The following is a 24,496-nucleotide window of genomic DNA, read 5'->3' on the forward strand; positions in this document are numbered from 1 at the left end:
TGGTGAGGCAAAGTAGAGAGACACACAGGTCAGGACACAGCTTCTTGCACCTCCACACCTCACTTTTTGCTCGGTAATTGGAGATAAATGTCTCCCAGACTCCTTACACAGACTGGGTTGCTCGGGCATCAGCCTCCTGAGTAACTAGGGCTGCAGGCCCGGCCATCTCCTTATTTAACATATGATTCCATCATGACAGAAACTTTGAAATGTAACCAGGTCAAGGGGAACAAGTGTTTGGAGCTGGAGCACACACTAATATGTGGTCCTGGGTACTGGGATCTCCTTTTACCACACGAACATAACCTGGGGCAAGAAAAAACTCCCAAGGAAACAATGTTTTTAAATGTGAAAACAAAGAACAGCATTCTTGTTGGGCACTGGTGGCTAACACCTGTAGTCCTAGCTACTCAGGAAGCTAAAACCCTTGATGATGGAGGTTTGAATCCCAACTGAAAAGAAAAATCCTTGGGACTTGTCTCCAATTGCCAGCAAAAAGCAGGAAGTAGAAGCCTTGAGTAAAAAAGCCAAGCTACAGTGTGAGGACCTGAGTTCCAGTCCTAGTACTGGCCTGCCTGTTTGCACATATGCACACATGCATGCACACACATGCACACATACACACATGCATACACACAAGCACACAGCTGGTATACACCCCACATTCACACACATACACACACATGCACATACACACGAAGGCACACACACATATCACCTACACACACGCGTGCACACACACACACACACAGATAGCACTCTTAACATGGGAGAAGTCTGTAGTTTTTAAACCAGAGGCTCCAGGAACCTAACGCCAGTGGAGCTGTGGTGATTGATGATCAAAGGTGTAGTGTGCAGAGATGTTTAGCTGTAATGTTAGTATACTTGTATGAACTCACCGATACCCCAGCTGTTCCTGGGGGTCCTGCTGGGCCTCGGTCTCCCTGTGGGGATTAAAAGTTTAAAATGTCACTTTTAATGGCATCTCTAAAGTACTTATTTGTAAAGTTAGTGGCCAAATACAGTTCATGTTTGGTAAAACTTCTGTATGAGTTTGATAAATACTAATAATACAAGCTGAGATGAAGCTAGAGTGTAGGTAGGAAATCAACAAAAGAAGCCTATTTTCATTTTCTCCATTAAAACCAAAATAATAGTGGGAATGAAAAAATATCTTGACAATTCTGTGACCTATATTTAATAAGATCTGATACATCCATACAGCTATAATTAGTCACTATTTTTGTTCTATAACATGATTCAAACAAATCATCACTTGACAGATTAAGCACATGGGAGCCAACTGAAATGCTGTATTTGTGTCATCGGATGCAGAACAAGAATAAAAATTTAGAATTCAGATTTTCTCATTTCCCCTCTCTGACCTGTTAATTGTGGAAAAACAGATTCCTTTTCAAACAGTGGAGCTTTGTGGATACAGCCAACACTGCTGCGTTTTCTAATGATTAAATATGGGGCAATGAAATGCAATCTCCTTGGACAGACCCATACCAATAAGAAATTGCAGGGGGTACAGAAGAAGGTTTGGTTGAATTTGAAAGTGTCATTGCCATCCAAATAATTTATAAAGTTAATAAAACGGTTACACAATTGAAGTTTGAGCAAAAGATATAAAAAATCTCTTGGGAAACTAAATTAAATAATAAAAGAAAAAAATTAAATAACAAACACTAGTACTATTAACACATAAACATGTAATGAAGCCACAATAATTAAAATGATAGAAAACTGATGAAAGTTAAGCAGAATGCTACCTTCATAGAACACATATCTCAGAAATAAGCCAGCATTCACAATAAGATTTTAGTAAAGAAAAACTAGTATCATTCAAAGGACAGATTAGTAATTGGATAACTAACTCCTTTGAAAGTGTCTAATTTCTTTCTTTGCATCATGTCTCATATAAATTCCACATGAGTTATATAAGATAAGAATAAAATGATATGAAATATTTTTAAAAAGCCAGGCACTGGTGACTTATGGTGGCTTATGCCTGTAATCCTAGCTGCTCAGGAGGCTGAGATCTGAGGATCACAGTTTAATGAGACTTTTAACTCCAATGAACCACCAAAAAAGCTGGAAGTGGAGCTGTGGCTTAAGTGGTAGGGTGCCAGTCTTGAACAAAAAGTCTAAGAGACAGTAGTGCTAAGACCTTGACTTCAAGCACCAGTATCAGCAATAAATAAATAAATAAAACCTATAAAAGGTTAGGCTCTGCTAATGGAAATAGGTTAGTCCAAACAAAAATAAACATGTTGTATATAAAAGAATAAGAAAGAGAAATAAAGTTTAAGAATTGATTATATTAAAGTTGTATTTCTAGGTCATGAGTTCAACCCCCAGTACCCCATCCATATATTCATCTCTTTTCCTACCCTCTTTTCCTAGCAGCTACTGAAGATGCTACCTAGCCCACTTTCCTCTTGGCTGTTTAAAGACTTTATTGTAGCACTTCAATTTCCCCCCTCCCTCCCTCCCTCCCTGCTTCCCTCCCTCCCTCCTTCCCCTCCCTGTCTGTTTCTGCTTGCCTCTCACTCCCCACCCCTAGCCCACCCCAATCATGAATGGGCTTACCTTTGCCCCTGGAAATCCTTCTAGTCCTGGCAGCCCCATGGCACCAGGCTCTCCCTGTGAAATAAAAGCAGAGACGGGCAGTAGCTGTGATCAAGGATTTTAGGCATTGGTTTAGAAGCAAATGATTTTTTTTTTTTTTTGCCAGTCCTGGGCCTCATGTATAGGAGGCAAGCTCACTTGCCACTAGGCCATATCCCCAGCCCAAGCAAATGATTTTTTTCCTAACCCATTCTAATACTGTCTAGCTATTTGTTGATTTATAATTTAACAAGTAAATGGGTTGCTCTGTTCCCTCCCTCTCTTCTTTCCTTCCCCCCTTCTCCCTTCCTTTCTTCTTCTGGCACTATTGGAGTTTGAACTCAAGGCCTCATGCTTACTTGACTGGTGCAGTCCTTCCCACATGAGCCAGGCCTCCACACTTGTTTTATTCTAGTGATTTTGGAGACAGAGTCTCACTGGCTTTCTGCCCAGGTTGGCTTCAAACCTCAATTTTCCAGATCTCAGACTCCGAAGTAGGTAAGATTATAGGCCTGAGTCACCAGGCCTGGTAGCATGTGTTATTTCAAGTCACTTATTACTACATTTGGTATGTGGTAGTTTGAAGGTAGTTTAAGAATACAAACTGTTCTTATATGTGCATGGTAGCTTACTCCTATAATCCCTGCTACTCAGGATAGAGAGATCAAGATGGTTAGAGGCCAGTCAGGGCAAGAAGGTCAGTCAACTCCAAGTCAATCAATAAGCAGCTGGACATGGCAGTGCACACCTATCACCCCTGCTTTGTAGGAAGCATAAATAGAAGAATCGCAGCCCAGGCTGTCCTGGCATACACACGAGACTCTACCGAAGTGACCAAAGTGGAAAGGGGTGTGCCTGTGCCATTGTACAGGCACTGACAGGGCCTGAGCAGTCACAAGGCCCTAAGCTCAAACTTTCACATCAAAGCAAAAGGACCATTCTCCAGAGTACACTTCCTGGTTAGGAACTTAACTAGCAAGCATGGCTCTAGTCACCCCCAAGGTTAATAGGAACTGGAATGAAGGGGTGGACAGTAACGAAGTTGGCCAATCTGTGAGGTGCCTCTGTGTGGCAGACTACCAGGGAATAGCCTTAAATGCCTAAAAGTGAGTGAAGGATTGGAGGTGTGGTTCAAGAGGTAGAGTGCTAGCCTGGCAAGCATGAGACCCTGAGTTCAAAATCCAGGAGAGAGGTGATCCACCTACAGAGGTGGATCTCCACTAACTCCAAGTCAATGTGTGACCCAAAGGGGACAGACAAGTGTTTCTTCATTCACCAGTGCTTCACAGGTACCAGGCTGTCAGAGCCAGAGGCTTTCCAGGAATACATCTGAAAAACCTTGGTCAAAGAACGACTAGTTTTGAATATGTAGACATCGCAGAGGGAACCTGGGGCGTTACTTGATTCTTTCTTGTTAATGAACTGCTATTAACTGCAAATATTTGTCTTAGGACACTAAAAGATTTAAACATAATCACAAAGAAAAGTGGAATTTTAAATCGCATTCCATTTTTGCACATATAATTTCAATCTGCTTTCAAAAATCTGATCAAGGCTCTAACTTCCATTTTCATTTACATCTTTATTACAGACTTCTGAATATGGAACATCTGACTGGGTAGTCTTGAGGCCTCAGAAATCTTTTATAAGTGCTCACTAATATGCATCCTGTCAATCACAGCTTTAATCGTGAAACTATCCAGATTCTCTGCTACTCCAGGCCTGTAATGAGGGCTCCGAGTCGCTGACAAATAAAATAAGGCTTTGCTTTTCAGTTTTCATACTCAACAGTCCTCAGAAGAGGCAACCCTTTGAACAAGCAACAGACACTTCAACAAAATGAATGAAAACAAGTTGGGGAGCCTAGACGGAGGGGGCAATGATGCAGAAGGGAACGGTGGGTGAACACAGTCCCACACTCAATGCACAGAGAGACAAAGAAGCCTGGACAGGACAGGACTGGTGGGGAGGTGAGACAGGGGAGAAGGGGTGGCACTGACCATAAAAGTGTAACCTCTTTGCAAAACCATTTAAAGATTAAAATGATAAAAAGGAGGTTTTTCTATTTAATTGAAAGAGGTTATTAATCATTTATATTAGTATCATGTATATGACCATATAATTATATATTATGTAGTCACTTATATTTTGAATGTCAAAGGAATGTCATATATTAAGTTCACTAAAGGGTAATGTTTCCCTACACAAGTTTACTGAGATTAGAAATAGTGGGATTATTGGGTATGTGAGCCGGTGGCTCACACCCAGAATCCTAGCTACTCAGGAGGCTGAGATCTGAGGGTGGCAATTTGAAACCAGTTTAGGCATGAATGTCTATGAGTCACTTATTGTCAATTGACACTGTGGCTCAAATGGTACAGCACCAGCCTTCTAAACTTGAGATCTGAAGGATTGTGGTTTGAAGCCAACCTCGAGCAGAAAAGTCCTTGAGAGTCCGATTTATCTGCCCCCAAAAAGGAAATGGAGGTGGGTGCAAGTGGTACCAGCCTTGAGAGAAAAAAAAAGCCAAGGCAGTGGGACTCTGCTTTGCTCTCCTAACTCAGTGCTGCTCCATGGCCCACTGACCACCCTTCCTGCCCCCCCGCCACCATCCCACCCAGAATCTGACCAGAACCCCCACCCTTAAGCTGTTCTCAGCAAGGTTTCACTCTGGCCCTGTCTGAAGGTACCGGAGCCTTCTGGCAGAACTGCAAAGACTTCACAAACCCCAAACAGGGTCTTTGGTTACAGCCACAGGATGTGACAAATCCAAACCTCACACCCTGGGGCCCCTCGCCCCTGCATCAACCCAGTGTTTTCCAGTGCTCCTTGGGGCCCCTCTTCAGCGGTGATTAGCCCCTGATCTGCTCTGTTGGGGTCTCTGCTTTCTTCTTCCTTTCATCTGCTCCATCTTTCCTCACACAAGGGGTAACACCCATGCCTTGAGCTCAAGACCCAGTACTGGCACAGTGAAACTAACAAAATACTTCTTGAAAACAGATTTTGATATGGAATTTACAGATGAGCCTTTTCTAGCTCATTTATTTGCTGGTTTAATATTTATCCACATAGTTTACAACTTGTAGGGCTTGCCACTTCTAGTGGCAGTAGAAAGTGGTTTTGAAGCTTACTTCAGTTCCAGGTACATATGAGTCATACGTTTATACTGTACAGCTAAAAGGATGTACAAAGAGAACAGGAAGGAGGGAACACAGGCTTGAGAAGATGTGGCAAGAAGACATGCCAAGGATGGAAGAGGATCTGACTGGATTTGGCAGCGCTTTTACAGTGAGCTCTGTGGAAGGGGTGCTGAGCACAATGGGCCGCCGGAGGTCACGGAGGATGCTGCCCCCTCTGCCTCGCTCCCAGACCTGCCCCTCCTCACCAGCCACATAGGGAAGCCCACAGTCCCCAGAATCATTGCCCAAGACATTCAAAGGAAAGGCAGTCTCTTCCTTCTCATTTGTTGGTAAGATGTCAGACAAATTAAGGAATTTCTGTCTCAGAAGGATTTCTGTTCCAAGATCTGCATGAAGTTGAATCAATCATCAAAAGAAAGCCATTAGAAGGAAGTGTGCCATTTATTGGGGTTTTATATGCATCAACCTCCATTACACGGTGGATTCACAAAGACACTGATGGAAAGAGACAAAGGTCAAGGACAGTGACATTGCAACGAATGCATCTTAGCAATAAATAACACACACAGTCAACCTCAATGCATATTCTACAAAATTAAGAAGCATGAGGGAAGAGATGGGTTGGGAGGGATGGGTGAGAAAGTTGAAAGGGATGACACTGATCAAAATGCATTGTATTGATGAGCTGCTTTGTTAAGTGGCAACTCCTTTGCACAACTACTTAAAGGTAATAAAACAAAAGAGAGGAAAGAAGGGAGGAAGGGAGGAAGGAAGGGAGGGAGGGAGGAAGAAAGGAAGGAAGGAAGGAAAGAAGGAAGGAAGGAAAGAAGGAAGGAAGGAAGGACAATGGAACATAGCTGCTTGTTGGTGGTTGCTGGCTTGCTGTCTGTCACAGTAGTAAAGATGGCAGGGCTTCTTTGCCTGCTGCTCATCTTTCAAAGATGTAAAGATCCATTTTGTAAATGATACAAAACATGGAAACATACATACCACTGGGCCAAGATCCCCCTTTGGACCCTGTAAGAAATATATGTGAAATCATTTTTAAATAATTACGAATAATAGTTCAAGAATATGAGGCATTTCTGTCCAATTTGCCTTAGTGGTTAGGGTAAGAATATTTACCAAGGTTTGCTTTTGCTAGTTTGGATTTGAAAGTGAAGGTTAAGAAACCACTTGACAAGACTGCCTGACTCTGATTTACAAGGAAAGACACTATGCTAAATTGTGTCCATTATTTTTGCTGCATCATTTCATTACAATTGGTTTTACTCCTTTCCTACTTTTGTAACATTTGGTCAATTGGTTAATTGTGTTTTTCAGTGACCACAAGAGGTGTGCTAGGAGAGAAAAGGCTAGACTCACCGGGGGGCCAGGAGGTCCTGGAAAACTGGGAACATTCACACCTCCCTTTAAAAAGAGGAGGAGTGTAAGAATGTGTGGCAGTCCTAGCTGGTAAATGCTCTCACGTCATTTGAGTCAGTACCTGGATTTTATACAAGCTGCCCATGCCGTTGCTGTCGCTCAGGTACACACCCTGGGAGAAAGGAGAGGTGGAATTACTGTGGCATTTCCATCTTCCATCACCAAACAGTGTTGTTCCTTTTCTAGTTTTTCACAGTACCATCATCATTTATTTTTTTAAAACATTATTTTATCAAATAGTTGAGCAACAAGATTCAATTCAACTTCTCAGTGTGTGATTGCAATGCATTTTGACCAGTGTTACTTCTTTCATCATTCTCCCATCTCTCCCAACCCCTCCATCCTCCTATTTTATTCTGCTTTTGAAAGTGGATTGAATGCACTTTTATTAGCTGCCATAAAGCTCATGTAGGGAATGGGTTAGTTGTGCCTGGAGCACAGATGTGCTTCCAGCTGAGGCTTCAACAGTGGTTGGCCTTGCAGAGGAGACTCGAAGGCAGTCACTGGGAAAGCACTATTGGCTCATTAAAATTCAGCTTTCAAATTGTCAATGTGTGATAAGTGTTCACAGCCTGATGACTGCTACCAGGACTGGCCAGTGCGCAGGTGTAGCTGTGCTGGGGATGGAAGTCACGTTTCTCCCAGTCTCTCCACACCAAACAGGAAATCAGGTAAATGGGAAAATGGCTTCATTCACAACCCTGTGTGGCTGTTTCTACAAAAACAGATGTAGAACTTCCTCTAATAAGAGACCCATGAATAGAAAATCCCTGAGTGGTCATCACTTAAACAACTCATTCTGCAGTTTAGAGAGTCATACATTTCATACGGAAATGGTTTTCTCTGTGTGCTGGTACTGGGGTTTGAACTCAAGGCCTTGTGCTCTTGCCTGGCTTTTTTACTTAAGGCTGACACTCTGCCACTTGAGCCACACCCCCACTTCCAGGTTTTTGCTGGTCAGCTGGAGATGAAAGTCTCAAAGATTTTTTCTGTCTGGACTGCCTTCAAACTGCGATCCTCAGAACTCACCCTCCAGTAAGGATGACAGGCGTGAGCCTGAGGCACGCAGTATGGTATATGAAAATGTCAGTTTCAAAACGTTTCTAAGGGATGAGGGTTCTTGGAAAGCCATCCTTTTAATAACTTTCCCACTCCAGTTGCAAAATTGGAGGAGCTGTCATTTCATTGCTCCTGGTTGACAATACACACCTGTGTGCAGGGACTACAATTTGCACATCTTCAAAACATTAGTCATAGAAGAAAATCCTCCATGTATCCTGCTACTTCCCCTCTGACAAGTACTAAACACGTGCCACATCTTAGAAGAAGGATACTTCTGAGATTTGCAGAGGGCATTTCCCAGAGAATATACTTAATATGTATGTTGAATAATATTTTTGATAATGAGAAAAGTGTACATTTCTTAAGCCATTATGAAAAACCTCTAGCCCTTTTATGAGCCCCTGATTTTTTAAAAACTGAACTTTCAGAAGAAAGGAAGAATTTGAACTCCAAGTGTGTTCTATCTTGATTATTATTATTTTTTATTATTATTATTTTTTTGGACAAAGGAAGAAGATTTACCAGAACGAATTTGGTAAAGTGAGAGCTCACCTCTTCACTTGTGTGTAAAACATGCAAGTGCACACAGGCTCCTAATACAACCTGCTGTTTCCAGAAAACACCCCCCTTGTCTAATGGTTTGGCTTCGAACTTCCCCAGGAGTGCAGAGGAGCCAAGTTTGGCCTGGGCCTCAGCTGGGCTGCGATTGCAGCATGACACCACAGGGGTGCAGCCACGCTCAGAGTGGCTCCATCCTCCCTCTGGTGTCCAGAGAATGTAAATCTGAGCGTGCAGGCTGGGGCTGAGCTAAAGAGGCAGGCCTTTCTAAAGAGGTCTCTGCACATCCTGTCATTGTATTATACACAAGCATAGATGTCAGGAGACTTAGCTCTGAGAGGTTGGATGGTTGTGAGTAAACACACAGTTGTTAGTTTTAACCCTGAGATAACTCACTGGTGGTCCAGGAGGTCCGGGGTTCCCAGGGGGGCCCTTGCTTCCCTGCAAAGAAAACAAAGGCCAAATCATCTCCATTCCGGGACAGTAAGTCCGGCTCTGCCTGCTGAGGGCCATCTCTGAAACCAGTGTGACCTGTCTGCCTTTCCTTTGGGCTTGCAGACTTGAACAGCATGGCTCTCTCCATAGCCTGGCAGTGGCTGCTAGGTGCATGGCTGTGCTCACCCCTCACCCAGGCAGACGTGCACCCAGTGAGCTCGAGGGGATGAGGCTCACTTTAAACAGAGCTAGATGAGCCTCTGGCCTCTCGGGAGAGACTGGGGCCCCTCGGTGGGTGCATGCCACAGGGGCAGTGCCAGTGGCTTCGGTTGTGCTGGCTGGTTTGCTCTCACCAGAAGCCCAACCTCTGCTACCTTCATTCTTTGGGAGCCAGCGGCAACATCCACGTCATTTGACCAGAGTAGAAAATCACAACCTGCCTGTGTCCTTGGGAGAAGACATTGCTGTGCTCCCTAATTAGTATCAGACTGTATGACCAAGTCAGATGTGTCCTGCAAACCGCAGGGCGGGGGTGAGCATGCTGAGTGGAGGATCCCACAGCAAATGGGCCTTAGCCTTCTGCTAGGAGGAAAGAAAAGCTGCAAACGGGATTCTGTAAAGTGAAGTTGAAACTTGAAAAATGTAGTTTCTTTTCTTTTTACAGAGTATAGAATGTCCATCAGCATGAATGGGGTTATTGTGGTCTCTTTAGTCTTTTAGCCAGTTGTGTATATAACTACATTGCTTTTTAATAGCCTAACAAAATCTTTTAAGTCTATTTCAGTCACAATGCAAGAAGGTTAATGCAAAACAACCACCTCCAGTGTCTGTAAAATACAACAGTGTACTTCCAAAATGTGATTAAGGGTTTCACGTCAATACCTGCCCACTTTCTATTAACAAAAGAAAACATGAAGCCAGGCTCCAGCGTCTGAGGTTGTGACCCTAGCTACTGAGACAGCTGAGCTCTGAGGATCATGATTCAAAGCCAGCTCCAGCAGGAAAGTCCATGAGGCTTATCTCCAATTAACCACTAAGAAGCCAAAAGTAGGTCTGTGGCTCAAGTGGTAAGCACCAGCCTTGAGCAAAAAAAAATTAACCACAGGGCGTAGGCCCTGAGTTCAAGCCCCAGTACTGACACAAAAAGGAAAAAAAAAAAGGCAGGATAAAAGGGCATGTGTATCAGAAGGGAGAAACTGAAGTTTTCCCAGGGCCAGCTGCCAGGCACGGGGCCTGTGCTTTGATGGAGGCCGGTCCTCGGGCACACCAGGGCTGCTGACGGTGGGGGGGGTTATGTGCTGTCTCTTGAGTCAGCAGACAGTCTGTGTCCACTGAAAAGACGCCTTTGATTCTGTACAGAAACCAAACCAAACCAAACCAGTTTCCTTCCCGTTTGTGCCTCAGGCGTGTCTCCCTGAGGACTGCCCACCAGTTTCAAAGGCCAGGCCCTGTCTGCTTCCAGGGACAGCAGGGACAAAGCCTGGCTCTCTGCCTGCGGCCGAGGCCCAGGCCAGGCTGGCGCCTCCGTCCTCCCCTCCCCATCGCGGGCACCTCGTGGGCTGGCGCGCTGGCTGCAGACGCCAGAGCAGCTTAGGCCGCGCGGGATGGAGCCTGAGAAGCGACCCTCCGCCTGGGGCCTCCCCGGGCCCACCCCGAGGGGGAGGCCGCGGGCTGCGGGGTCCCGAGGCCCACGCGGGCCTCCACGGGGCAGCTTCCCGAGGCGACCCCGCCCCTCGCCGGCGGGAGGGGAGACCCCCCCTCCAGCTCGCCTTCCCGCTGGGATCCGCTGGGACGCCCCGTCCAGACAGTGCTCCGCACCTGGTCACCTTTGGCTCCGGGGGCGCCGGGGTGGCCACTTCTCCCGGGGGAACCCTGCAAGAGGAGGAGTACGTGGGCGTTGGTTGGTGTCTTTTTTTTTTTTTGGCCAGTCCTGGGGCTTGGACTCAGGGCCTGAGCACTGTCCCTGGCTTCTCTTTGCTCAAGGCTAGCACTCGGCCACCTGAGCCACAGCGCCACGTCTGGCCTTTTCTATATATGTGGTGCTGGGGACTCGAACCCAGGGCTTCATGTATACAAGGCAAGCTCTCTACCACTAGGCCACGTTCCCAGGAAAGCATTGAAGGTTTGGTTCTAGAAAGCTGGGCAAGCTTCTCCCTCCGGGCCACTCTGCAGCTGGTCCTGCCCTTCAGCCCACAGAAGGGTGAAATGTGCACCAAAGGTGGCTTTTCCCCTCGGCCAGCTATATTTAAGGATCTTAATTGGAATCTATTGATACATTTAAGAATCTAGCCTTGCAGTTAGATCATAATGTACATAATGTTTTGTCTTTCTAAATGAGCTATGGCTTTTGATAGGATTTGCAATACACCAAGATACTACAGAGTTCACAGTGTGTATACTGAGTTATATGATCTGCACTTTAGCCTTGGGAAATGAAATTTAATTTGAATTCTTCTTTGAGAATAGAGTTAGCCATGATTTTCTGGTTTCTTTTCACAACTCCTTTTTTTTTTTTTTTTCTTTTTTTGCCAGTCCTAGGGCTTTTTTTTTTTTTTTTTTGCCAGTCCTGGGCCTTGGACTCAGGGCCTGAGCACTGACCCTGGCTTCTTTTTGCTCAAGGCTAGCACTCTGCCACTTGAGCCGCAGCGCCACTTCTGGCCGTTTTCTGTATATGTGGTGCTGGGGAATTGAACCCAGGGCTTCTTGTATACGAGGCAAGCACTCTTGCCACTAGGCCATATCCCCAGCCCCCACAACTCCTTTTCATAACATTTAAAGCCAGATTTGCTGTATATCCTGAGTGAAAACATAAATGATAAACGTGTGATTTTATGCCAGCACTAATGGCTCATTCCTGTAATCACAGATACTCTGGAGGCTGGGATGAGGATTGAGGTTTGAAGCCAGCACATGCAGAAAGCCTGTGAGATTCCAGTTAGCACCAAAAAACTGGAAGTGGAGTTGTGGCTCAGGTGGTAGATCATCAGCCTTGGGAGAAAAAGCCATGCAAGTAGTGCAAGACACGGAGTTCAAGCCCTGCCAGTGGCACAAAAAAATGTAATTTTATCATTCAGAAGTTTAAGAAACATCTTTGTATGCTGGAGACTTTCAGGAAGGGGAGCTGGGAATATGGCCTAGTGGTAGAGTGCTTTCCTAGCATGCATGAAGCCCTGGGTTCTATTCCTCAGCACCACATATATAGAAAAGGCCAGAAATGGTGCTGTGGCTCAAGTGGTAGAGTGCTAGCCTTGAGCAAAAAGAAGCCAGGGAGAGTGCTCAGGCCCCGAGTCCAGGTCCCAGGATTGGCCAAAAAAAAAAAACAAACAAGCAAAAAAAAAAAAAAGATTTTCAGGAAGGAAGTGATGAGAGGTTGAGGCATGAATTAGATGGCTAGATTTAGCCAATAAAAACATTATTTGCAACAAACTTAAACTAAAAAATGTATTTGCTCATCTGAAATTGAACTTGAGAATCATCTAGGATGAACTCTGAGTCAATGGCTAAGTTTGGTATGTGAAAAAGGAAAAAAAATCTGTCTAGGAAGACAGAATGACAGGGCTGGAGGTGTAGTGTAGGCTCATGCACTTCACCATCGGAGGGCAAGTGTGAGGCTCTGAGTTCAAGCTCTGGTCCTGGTGCAAAAGGAAAAAAAAAGCCAGGTGCCTGTGGTTCATGCCTATAATGCCTACTCTGGAGCCTGAGATTTGAAGACCATGGTTCAAAGCCAGCCAGTGAAGACATGTTCTGATGCACTTATTTTAAACTAATCAGCAAAAAGCTGAAAGTGGAAATATGGCTCAAGTATTAGAGCACCAGCCTTGAGTGAAAACTCCCAGTGAGAGAGTGAGGCCCTGAGTTCAAACCCCAGAGCCAGCACAAAATAAACACAAGAGGATAAAAAAAAGGATAACCAAAGACACAATGGCCATGATGTGTTTGGGGAGCAGCAAGAGCTTTGACTGAAATAGTTTTAAAGTTTATACATAAACAAAAATAAATTCAGTCATCTTTTCTCCATTTTTTTCTTCTACAAAATACATTCTCAGCTTGTATTGCCATCAGGACATCTCTTCTGCAGGTTAATCAAGAAATACCAAATATTTTGTGTTCTAGCTTCTCTGTCTCATTGCTCTTCTCTCCGCAGCATGTTTTGTTAGGGCCTGTGGTGACTTCTTGAGACGCAGAGGTGGGAGGAGGGGGAGGAGGGAGGGGTGGGGTGGAGGTGAGGGTAGGGGTGCAGGTGCAGACGCAGGTGCAGGTGAAGGGTGAGACTGTCTGTAGGCAGCAGCCACTGAGCACTCTGCATCGAAGCCTCGAGGACCTCCGAGGCGAGTTGGTGGGTCTTAGTCTTCCCACAGGTGGGGCTGAGGGAACCATGTCAGACAGCACTTACCGGTGGTCCAGCTGGGCCTGGCAAGCCAGGGGCGCCTGGGCTTCCCTGGAGACCCTAAGAGAGACAGACACCACCATAAAAATTCCTTGCAGGGCACAGGCATTTTAGCTAGTCAGGTGTTTTTATTATTGATGAAAAGTTATGTGCAGTGAAGTAAGTCAGAGTGACAAAGGACGCTTGCTTACCCTCCTATGTGGAAGATCTAAATTGTACACATATATGAAGACACACAGAGTCACATGCATACACCCACACTTAAACTGACTAAAGGATGGTCTCCACGGGGGAGGGCTCCCATGGTGGGACTCCTTAGAACGACTTACACAGTGAATGCCAGGAAGCTGGCACCGTGTTGTCAGGGGTGGTGGTCAAGGGGAGGGGCTCAGACAAATGGAGAGAGGAAGGGGAGCAAGTGCAGTCAAGACACTCGGTGCACACACGTGAACATGGAACCAGGTCACTGGAGGGGAGGGGGTGGGAGAGATGGGAGAACAACGAAGGGGTGACGCTGATCAAGACGCATTGTACTCAAACTCACATGTTGAATTAAAAATCCCTTTGTACAACTACTTAAAGATAATAAGTAAAAAATGAATAGGAAATATTTTCATACTGAGAATTAAATATATATATATATACATAAGCTAATCAAGAAACATGACGCTTGTCACTGTAAATGTCCACTTTCAATAAGGTGGCCAGCTCTGCGTCCATCCAGTCACTGACAAATATCACCCAGGCTGTGCCATGACTCACTCAGCCTTCGGGTCTTAGGGAAGTGGCCTGTCCCTGAGAACGTACACAGTGTAAACACCAACACACAAAAATGGAATTCAGGTCAGCAGAATGCCAAAAGAGAAATACAGGTTCATACTATGGCTTCATTCAACTCATGGAAAAACAGAATTCTGCTTTATGATATATTGTAGTTTACCAGGTCAGTTCATTACAAGGAGAAATTTGCTGCAATGGTGAATTTAAACTCTTTTTATGGCTTAAGCATAAAATATAAATGGATTTCCTCTCCTTCTCCTTTTTGGGTTTGTAGAATAATGCTAATTATACCAGGTAAAATTTAAAATGCTGATACATTTATCTATATCCATATTCAGGAAGAAACTGCAAAGTTTACTGGCAATTTAACTTTGTTCCTCTACCAAATGTATCAAGAACAGAATACTACTGTTAAATAAATTATATAAACCTATGACATAAAACATTTTACAACTTTTTCCTTTGATGTTCGCTGGGGTTTGAACTCAAGGCCTTGTGCTTGCCAGGCAGGCCTCCTCCATGAGCTGCGCCCCTAGCCTCTCCTTCTGTATGTTTCACGTGTTTGTCCTGACTGCTCAGGACCATTGTCCTCTGACGTCCTCTGAGGTGTGGCCTCTCTGGAGCTGGGATGATGGCAGTTTTGCAGCTATTGAAACCACGGTTTAGAAAACTACCAAATAATTTAGAAAAATAAAAGCCACCGACATTACACAGCACAAGACTAAGCAATTATAAATGCATTTCCTGGAATATGAGCATGGTAGTGATTTTTATTGCCTTGTCATGACAAGTAGATGAAGGTTTTGTTGAGAAACTTTGGTGTCTAATAGGTTTCAGAATTTTGAATTTTCACATTTCTTTTTGGTGGTTAGCTGTGTGTGTGTGTGTGCATGCGTGTGCATGTGTGTGCAAGTAATGGGGCTTGAATTCAGGACCTTGCACTTTGGCTTAGCATTTTTGCTCAGGGATGGCACTCAACCAATTGAAACCGACTTTTTAAAAGAAGTAATGCACATTTTGAGTATTATGAAATATTCCCATATTCCAAGAAATGATACTGTCTGTGGCATTTGCTAATAAACATAAATATTTCTGTAGCAAAAACTTGATTTTTTGATCCAGTACAAGAACAGAGCAGATCCATGGAAGTTCAGGTCAGAAACTTGTGTTCAATAAACGTGGACAGTTTTCTGGGTTCCCAGAGGCTCTCTGGACTTGCAACCCTGGGGGAAATTTTCTGTTAATATAAAAAGCAGCCCGCCCTGGGCAGTGGGTAAAGGGAAAATTCCTATCTTGTTTGGTATTTTTGTGTATTTCCAAATTTTTATAGTAACTTTAGATCATTTCTTTAACCAGAATAAAGTGAATACCCTGTCAGCTGTTCCACACAAACCTGCAATGCCTCAAGTTACAGAGTGAAGGGGGTAAGAATGCGTGAAAACGGACAATTCCTCTCCTGGCTCAGGAACAGAGCCCTGCCCTGGCCTACCAAAGCCTCTGGGTTCAATGCCCAGCATGACCCCAAACACTCCATGTTCTAGATCGAATAGCTCTGCTCTCTCAAGATTTCTTTCTTTTCTTATTGAACAAAGATCCTTTTTATATTGCCCAAGTATTTTTATCATGGAATTCCTGTGCCCCTTGCTGTTATGCAATATGAATTTCTATACATATTATACAGATTTGTTGAGTGGTTGGAGTGACATTACTGCAATAATGGTTTCTAAGAGTCCTAGAGGATTGTGAGCAGGGTCAAGGGTAAATCTCAGCCTGTCCATCCAATAAAATGAGATTATGTTATCTCAGGTTTATTTGTACAGTACTGTGGAGAAATACCAGAATCTCTGTGAACATGTTCAGATCCTGTTCCTCAAGTAATAAATATTGTGCTAAAGCACATGTGTGCTGTGTTAAAGAATAAAAACATTGCTGGATACCAGTGGCTCATGCCGGCACTCTTAGCTACTCAGTAGTCTGATATCCAGAGGACTGTGGTTCAAAGCCAGTCTGGGCAGAAAAGTCTATGAGACCTCCTATCTAAACTAATCAGCAAAAAGCTGGGCTGGAGGTATAGCTCAAGTGGCAAAGCACCAGCTGAGAAAGCACACTGAGTAAATGTGTAAAGCTCTGAGTTCAAACCCTGGTTCTTGCAAAAAAGAAGTGTAGACTTATTTTTCCTTAAGATTATGTAAATCTCATTGGTATACTGTGTGTGTGTCAGAGAGACTTTCTATTTTGCCATCATTAATTTTATGCTTATAACTTTGCAAATGGAAAGGAAAAATTTTCTATTGGGAATGCTAATTTTCAATAACTGGATATTATTCATGTTATACTATACCTTTCTTTATTGTGATATACCTACACTTAAAAAGTTATTTCCATATGTACATGTTTAACGTGCAAATGCATATGCATTCTTTTTTTATTTTTACTACTTTTAGGCTATACTGTGAGTCGGTCTGGATGTGCTGAGTGAGTCGCTAGGTAGTCTAATTTATAAATGTGGGACTCATTAACCTATGATGACCACATTAAACTTTAAAATAAGCCTTAGTGCATACATTAAAAAAATTCTCAGCAGTCTTTCTCTGAACAAGAGAAGTTCTATAACAAGTGTAAAATTACTACAGAAGCAAAAAGGGCAAGAAGGTAACTCTAGAAGATTTTCTGGGGTGGGGGCAGGCTTGGGGCCTGGGTGCTGTCCCTGAGCTCTTTTGCTCAAGGCTGTCACTCTACACTTTGAACTATATCTCCACTTCTGGCTAACTGGAAATAGGAGTCTCAAAGGGACTTTTCTGCCTAGCTTTGAACCATGACACTCTCAGCCACCTGAGAAGCTAGGATTACAGGTGTGAGCCACTGGTGCCTGGCCTTAAATTGGAGATATTAAATAAAGAAGGAGTCTTCAAAGAGGCAGCCACCCTTGCATCTATTCATGAAGAACAGACATTTGGGCTTTTGTGAGATTAAAGCTAAAGCATGTGTTAAACAGCACAGTTTTCTGCCAACTGGAAATGCATATGTTCTTGATAATACATATATGAATGCCTCTGTTAGGTTTTATTCACTGAAATCAACAATTTCATGCAATATCAGAGCCCAAGTAAAACGCATGATTGTTTATTAGTGTTGAACTGTCTGAGAGACAAAAGATCTTTCTCTCTTGCCTTATTCTTAGGCTTGGGGTCAACTAGGGCTTTTCTTTGGTGAATTTACTCTTCTTCCTCCCCCTCTCTTGGTCATGATAAAGCTAGAATTGTTACCTGCCACATGGAAATAGAAAAACATACTTGGATACATTAGCTTTCTGCTTTAATTCTTCTTGTTTCCAAATCTTTCCAAATGTTAACACATGTTAACATTGAAACTCAGTCAATGTGTCACTCCTGGCACATCCACAGTCCTCTTGTTATGTCAAAACAAGGACAAAGCCAGGCACCGGTGGCTCGCCACTATAATCCTAGTTACTAGGGAGGCTTAGATCTGAGAACCCTGGTTTGAAGCCAGCCGGGGCAGAAAAGTCTTTCTGAGACCCTTATCTCCAATTAACCACTCAAAAAACCCCAGAAGTGGCAGAATGCTGGCCTTGAGCACAAAGAAGCTCAGGGACAGCACATCATAGGTCCTGAGTTCAAGCTCCATAACTGAAAAAATAAACAAGTAAGGATAAAGAACCTTTGAATCTTTTGGAATTCCCCATATAATGAGTTTTCTGTGAAATTTTGTGTGTTCCGCATCCCAGTATCCACATGGGCGGGGCACTCGTGGCTCCTGCCAGTCATCCAGCTAGTCAGGAGGCTGAGATCTGTGAACCATGGTTTAAAGCCAGACCAGGCAGAAAAATCTGTGAGATTCTGATCTCCATATGACCACCAAAAAGCCAGAAGTAGAGCTGTGCATTAAAGTAGTAGAGCATAAGACTTGAGCCAGAAAAGCTCATGGACAGTGCCCAGGCCCTAAATTCAAGTCTCAGGACCAGCGCGTGCATGCGCACACACACACACACACACACACACACACGTGCACACATGCACACACATATATAGCACATGTATACACACAAGATGACACCACATATTTCACTAAACAAAATTATCAAACTGACCCTTGTTAAGTTGCTTTCTGGACTGAACAAGTTTTTTTTTTTTTTTTTTTTTTTGGCCAGTCCTGGGCCTTGGACTCAGGGCCTAAGCACTGTCCCTGGCTTCTTCCCGCTCAAGGCTAGCACTCTGCCACTTGAGCCACAGCGCCACTTCTGGCCATTTTCTGTATATGTGGTGCTGGGGAATCGAACCTAGGGCCTCATGTATCCGAGGCAGGCACTCTTGCCACTAGGCTATATCCCCAGCCCCCTGAACAAGTTTTGGTCTTTGTTACAACTTAAAAAAAATCAAGAGAAAGGAAATTCAGTTGGAGCTGGTTGTTAGATCTTAACTATTTTCCAGAAGCATAAGGGAATTACCCGTCAAGGACAAGTATATTCTTTGTTATACAGTATGGCCAAGCAAGCACACCAAAGCCATAGAGAGTATAGACAATGTATTTCTGTTCAGCCAGAGAGCAAATCATCCAGTGGAATCAATAAAAAGTAACTTCTAACAAATTTAATGTGGTCACTATCCAAACACTTGAATTTCAGTCATTTCTGGACCTGTCTGTTGCTTTCTCAGTTGCTTCTGAAGATCTCTTGGGTTCAGGCAGTTAAAAGCTGTTGAACATCACTGTTCTGGGGCTAGTGAGAACCTCAGCAGAAAGCAGTAGCTCATTAACTCTTATTTTCAAAGAAAAATCCCTTAGTAAGCTTTATTTAGAGATAAAAACAAGTATTCTCATTCCTTCATTTTAGACGTTTTTAACCAGTCCTGGGGCTTGTACTCAGGTCCTGAGCACTGTCCCTGGTTTCTTTTTGCTCAAGGCTACCACACTACCATTTGAGCTACAGCACCACTTCTGGCTTTTTCTATAGATGTGGTGCTGAGGAATTGGACCCAGAGCTTCATGTGTGGCGGCAAGCACTCTTGCCACTAGGCCACATTCCCAGACCTGATTCCTTCATTTTTAACTTGTAAAGAAAAACAAGCCCTATTTCTAATACACGTATAGACAGTATCCAGGGTACTAAGATCAGATACAGTGATAGCGGGGTGAAACCATAGGAAGGGAATACAAGAGAGAAAAATGTATGGTTTCAAATGGCATGTTGAAAATAATTACAACAATGATATAACACTTGTTTCCATAACATGGAATTCATGTCACTTGCATCATCTTATGTGTTCATAAGACATTGGGCTCTTGTGGTCTTCTGCTATGACTAGCCTAAACATGTACTAATTATTCCCTATGAGGGAAACCATAGAATCCTTGTTTCTTTGGGTCTGGCTCACTTCACTTAGTATAATCTTAGCAACCTGGATACTGCATATACGTGTATTAGAACTAGGAAAGGAATACCAAAATGGAGAGATAAAGGATAAAAAGACAAACAATTCCAAAAACAATACTTACAAAACCATTTGGTGTAAACCAACTCTACAAATCATGGGGTGGAGGGAGAGGGAAAGGGGCAGGGGGGAGGCGGGGGGAAAATGAGGGAGGAGGTAACAAGTTGAACAAGAAATGTACTCACTGCCTTACATATGAAACTGTAACCCCTCTGTAATTCACTTTGACAATAAAGGGGGAAAAAAGGAAAACAAAACAACCAAGCCAGACCTCAAAGTTTTCTAGAATGTAATCAATATCAATTAAAAACAATACGACATGATGACAATTTGTAAAGTGAAATGTAAACTTAACTAGAAAAATAAATCTATTTTATACTGTCATAATTTTATGCACTAACACCAAGGTTAGTATATGCCAGATGGCTGACTTTCATTAAAAACTATTTTTTGTTACCTTTCAGTAGTTGTACGAAGGAGTTGCCATTAAACAAAGCAGTTTATGAATAAAATGAGTCTTGATCCATGTCACTCTTTCCACATTCTCACCCACCCCTCCCGACCCCACTCTCCTTCACCTTGTAGGGTGCACACTGGACTCTCCACTGCATTCTTCCCCTCTCCTCCTCTTCATTTGTCCTACTCCTCGCCCTCTTGACCCACTCCTTTCAAGTACCTGCTTCTATAAACAGATAAACTAGCAATTTATCATTCTATTTTTTTCCTAAGAGTTCCCATGAATTACACAGAGGGCATCCTGCAACTTAGAGGCAAGTGATTATTCCATTATCTCAGAAGCACAGGTGGCATAAGGCCTGTGCCCCCAGGTTGGGCTGGTCCTCTGAGTCTGTCTATTTAGGGCCTCCTCAGCTCTCCTGAGTGGACACACAGCCCGTGGCCACGCCGAGGAGTCTTGGTGCTGGTCTCAGGGAAGCCTGTTGAGCGATGGATCTGCCCTTATTTCTACGGGGCTTAGGCAGGCCTTCAGTGCTAGCTGCCCTGGGATTTCCTCTTCCTGTGCTCCCTCGCTTCAATTATGACGATGCTAGAATTGTCTGCTATGTGAACCTGAAAAGCCATCCTGGATACACCAACTCTCTGCTTTAGTTTACTTGTCAGCAGGTTTGAACCACTGGTGACAAACATGGATGTATAATTATTTTCACCTAGCCTTTGTTTCTACTGATCTGGGTGTTGTTCAGGTGGGGCAGCTGCTCGGCTCACAACTCTTACCTCGTCACCTTTCTCCCCAGGCGCTCCGGGGTAGCCCCGCTCTCCTTTGCTCCCCTGAAAAGACAGGCAGTTCAGCTAGTGGCTCCAATCACTTCAGTTTTCATTTTTTGGGAATGACATAAAAAATCTTTTCTCAGAACCCTGTGCTGGGGTAATAAAGACAGAGTCCAGGAGCAAACCGATCACAACCATTGCAAATCTTTTATCTTACATTCCATATATGTTGTGCCAGTCTGGGGGCTTGACTAAGGGCCTGGGCGCTGTCCTTGAGCTTTTGCTTTCAAGGCTGGCACTCTACCACTTGAGCCCCATCTCTACTTCTGCCTCTTTGGTGGTTAATGGGAGATAAGAGTCTCATGGACTTTCCTGCTTGGGCTGGCTTTGAACCACAATACTCAGATCTCAGCCTCCTGAGTAGCTAGGATTACAGGCATGAGTCACTGGCACTCAGCTTAAAAGACCCTGTTTATTTATTTATTTATTATTATTTTTTGCTAGTCCTGGGCCTTGGACTCAGGGCCTGAGCACTGTCCCTGGCTTCTTTTTTGCTCAAAGCTAGCACTCTGCCACTTGAGCCACAGCACCACTCCTGGCCGTTTTCTATATATGTGATGCTGAGGAATCGAACCCAGGGCTTCATGTATACGAGGCGAGCTCTTTACCACTAGGCCATATCCTCAGCCTAAAAGACTCTATTTTAGAGACTGTAAAACAGTGTATTTTTCCTTTTCTCCCACACATCAAGTCCACAGAGGATTCCACACACACTGAGAGTCCACAGAGGATTCCACACACACTGAGAGTCCACAAAGGATTCCACACACACTGAGAGTCCACAGAGGATTCCACACACACTGAGAGTCCACAGAGGATTCCACACACACTGAGAGTCCACAGAGGATTCCACACACACTGAGAGTCCACAGAGGATTACACACACACACTGAGAGTCCACAGAGGATTCCACACACACTGAGAGTCCACAGAGGATTCCACACACACTGAGAGTCCACAGAGGATTCCACACACACTGAGAGTCCACAGAGGATTCCACACACACTGAAAGTCCACAGAGGATTCCACACACACTGAGAGTCCACAGAGGATTCCACACACACTGAGAGTCCACAAAGGATTCCACACACACTGAGAGTCCACAGAGGATTCCACACACACTGAGAGTCCACAGAGGATTCCACACACACTGAGAGTCCACAGAGGATTCCACACACACTGAAAGTCCACAGAGGATTCCACACACACTGAGAGTCCACAGAGGATTATATACACACTGAAGGTCCACAGTGGATTACACACACACTGAGAGTCCACAGAGGATTCCACACACACTGAGAGTCCACAGAGGATTATATACACACTGAAAGTCCACAGTGGATTCCACACACACTGAGAGTCCACAGAGGATTCCACACACACTGAGAGTCCACAGAGGATTCCACACACACTGAGAGTCCACAGAGGATTCCACACACACTGAGAGTCCACAGAGGATTCCACACACACTGAGAGTCCACAGAGGATTCCACACACACTGAAAGTCCACAGAGGATTCCACACACACTGAGAGTCCACAGAGGATTATATACACACTGAAGGTCCACAGTGGATTACACACACACTGAGAGTCCACAGAGGATTCCACACACACTGAGAGTCCACAGAGGATTATATACACACTGAAAGTCCACAGTGGATTCCACACACACTGAGAGTCCACAGAGGATTCCACACACACTGAGAGTCCACAGAGGATTCCACACACACTGAGAGTCCACAGAGGATTCCACACACACTGAGAGTCCACAGAGGATTCCACACACACTGAGAGTCCACAGAGGATTCCACACACACTGAGAGTCCACAGAGGATTCCACACACACTGAAAGTCCACAGTGGATTCCACACACACTGAAAGTCCACAGTGGATTATATACACACTGAAAGTCCACAGAGGATTCCACACACACTGAGAGACCACAGAGGGTTACACACACACTGCAAGTCCACAGTGGATTACACACACACACACACACACACTGAGAGACCACAGAGGATTACACACACACTGCAAGTCCACAGTGGATTACACACACACACACACACACACACACACACACTGAGAGACCACAGAGGATTACACACACACTGGGAATCCAGAACAGCTTTCTTACCTGAGGTCCCTCCCTGCCTGGGATCCCAGGAGGCCCACGTGGCCCCACATCGCCCTGGAAGAGAGAGGAGGGCAGAACTGAGAGAAGGTGGTCTGCAGGGTGGGGCCCACACACTCAGCCCACCCCATACCTTCCCAGCCTCAGACTCATACCGCCCAGGCTCCCCGGCAGGGACAGTGGCTTGGCAGTGGCCACAGAAGTTCTAATGAGAATAAAAGTCAGTTACAAGAGAGTCACAGACAAATTAGGAATGAGGTTTGGGGATCTGTGTGTGTGGGTGTGTGTGGGTGTGTGCATGTGCACACACATCAGTACTAGGGATTGAATTTAGGGCTTCATGATCTCACTTGTCGTTTTTCACTCAACTCTAGTGCTGTACCACTACTGCCACACTTCCACGTCTGACATTTTGCTGGTAAAGTGAAGAAAAGGAGTTTCATAAGCTTCTTTTTTTGGCCTGGGTGGCTTTGAACTGTAATCTTCAGATCTCAGCCTCTTGAGTAGATGGGAGTATAGGGTGAACCCCCAGTGTGGCCTGCATATGAGGGCTGAGCAATTTCAAGGTTCTGTGCTCAGAAATGCATTCACCTGACAAGAAAGTATTACTTTTTTGAGGAATTTTATTTTTACAAAGCTCATCAATAATATTTGCTTATGAATTTATGAGGTTTTATTTCAAATATATATCAGATGATATTTAAAAGGAAGATTCAAACTAGATAAGCAAAAAGCTCGTGTCTCAAAAATATAAACTAAATTTCTATCACTTAGTAACATGTTTAAATCAGGAGCTGGTAGCTGGATGCCTGTGGCTCATGCCTGTAATCCAACTTTTCAGGAAGCTGAGATAAGAGGATTGTGGTTCAAAGCCAGCCCATGGCAGCAAAGTCCAGGAGATGTTCCAACTAAGCACCAAAAACCTGGAGGTAGAACCATGGCTCAAGTGGTAGAGCACCAGGTGGCCTTAAGCAAAAATCTAAGCAAGAGTATCAGGCCCTGAGATCAAGCCCTACTACTGGCACCAAAACAAACAAACAAAAGCCAGGTGCCTGTGGCTCAGGCCTGTAATCCTAGCTACTTGGGAGGCTGAAATTTGAGGATTGTGGTTTGAAGCCAGCCAGGGCAAGAAAGTCTGTGAGACTTTTATCTTCAATTAACCACCAAAAAGCCTGCAGTGGAACTGCGGCTCAAGGGGTAGAACACCAACTTTGAGCAACATAGTTC

General features: G+C 44.3%; 1 protein-coding gene across 1 annotated transcript in view; it reads right to left on the reverse strand.

Annotated features, from left to right (window-relative positions):
* LOC125357770 (collagen alpha-1(XIX) chain-like) overlaps positions 1-24,496 on the reverse strand; it is a 35,859-nt gene that overhangs the window by 5,607 nt on the left and 5,756 nt on the right. The window contains exons 7-16 of the mRNA XM_048354690.1: positions 23,273-23,326; positions 21,081-21,134; positions 13,627-13,680; positions 11,060-11,105; positions 9,195-9,239; positions 7,240-7,290; positions 7,119-7,163; positions 6,744-6,770; positions 2,596-2,649; positions 900-944 (exon numbers count right to left, since the gene is read on the reverse strand). Coding sequence (XP_048210647.1) covers positions 900-944; positions 2,596-2,649; positions 6,744-6,770; positions 7,119-7,163; positions 7,240-7,290; positions 9,195-9,239; positions 11,060-11,105; positions 13,627-13,680; positions 21,081-21,134; positions 23,273-23,326 — 475 coding nt within the window. The remainder of the gene's footprint in view (positions 1-899; positions 945-2,595; positions 2,650-6,743; positions 6,771-7,118; positions 7,164-7,239; positions 7,291-9,194; positions 9,240-11,059; positions 11,106-13,626; positions 13,681-21,080; positions 21,135-23,272; positions 23,327-24,496) is intronic.

This window comes from Perognathus longimembris, chromosome 9, assembly GCF_023159225.1.
Source record: "Perognathus longimembris pacificus isolate PPM17 chromosome 9, ASM2315922v1, whole genome shotgun sequence".
Lineage (NCBI taxonomy): Eukaryota > Metazoa > Chordata > Mammalia > Rodentia > Heteromyidae > Perognathus > Perognathus longimembris.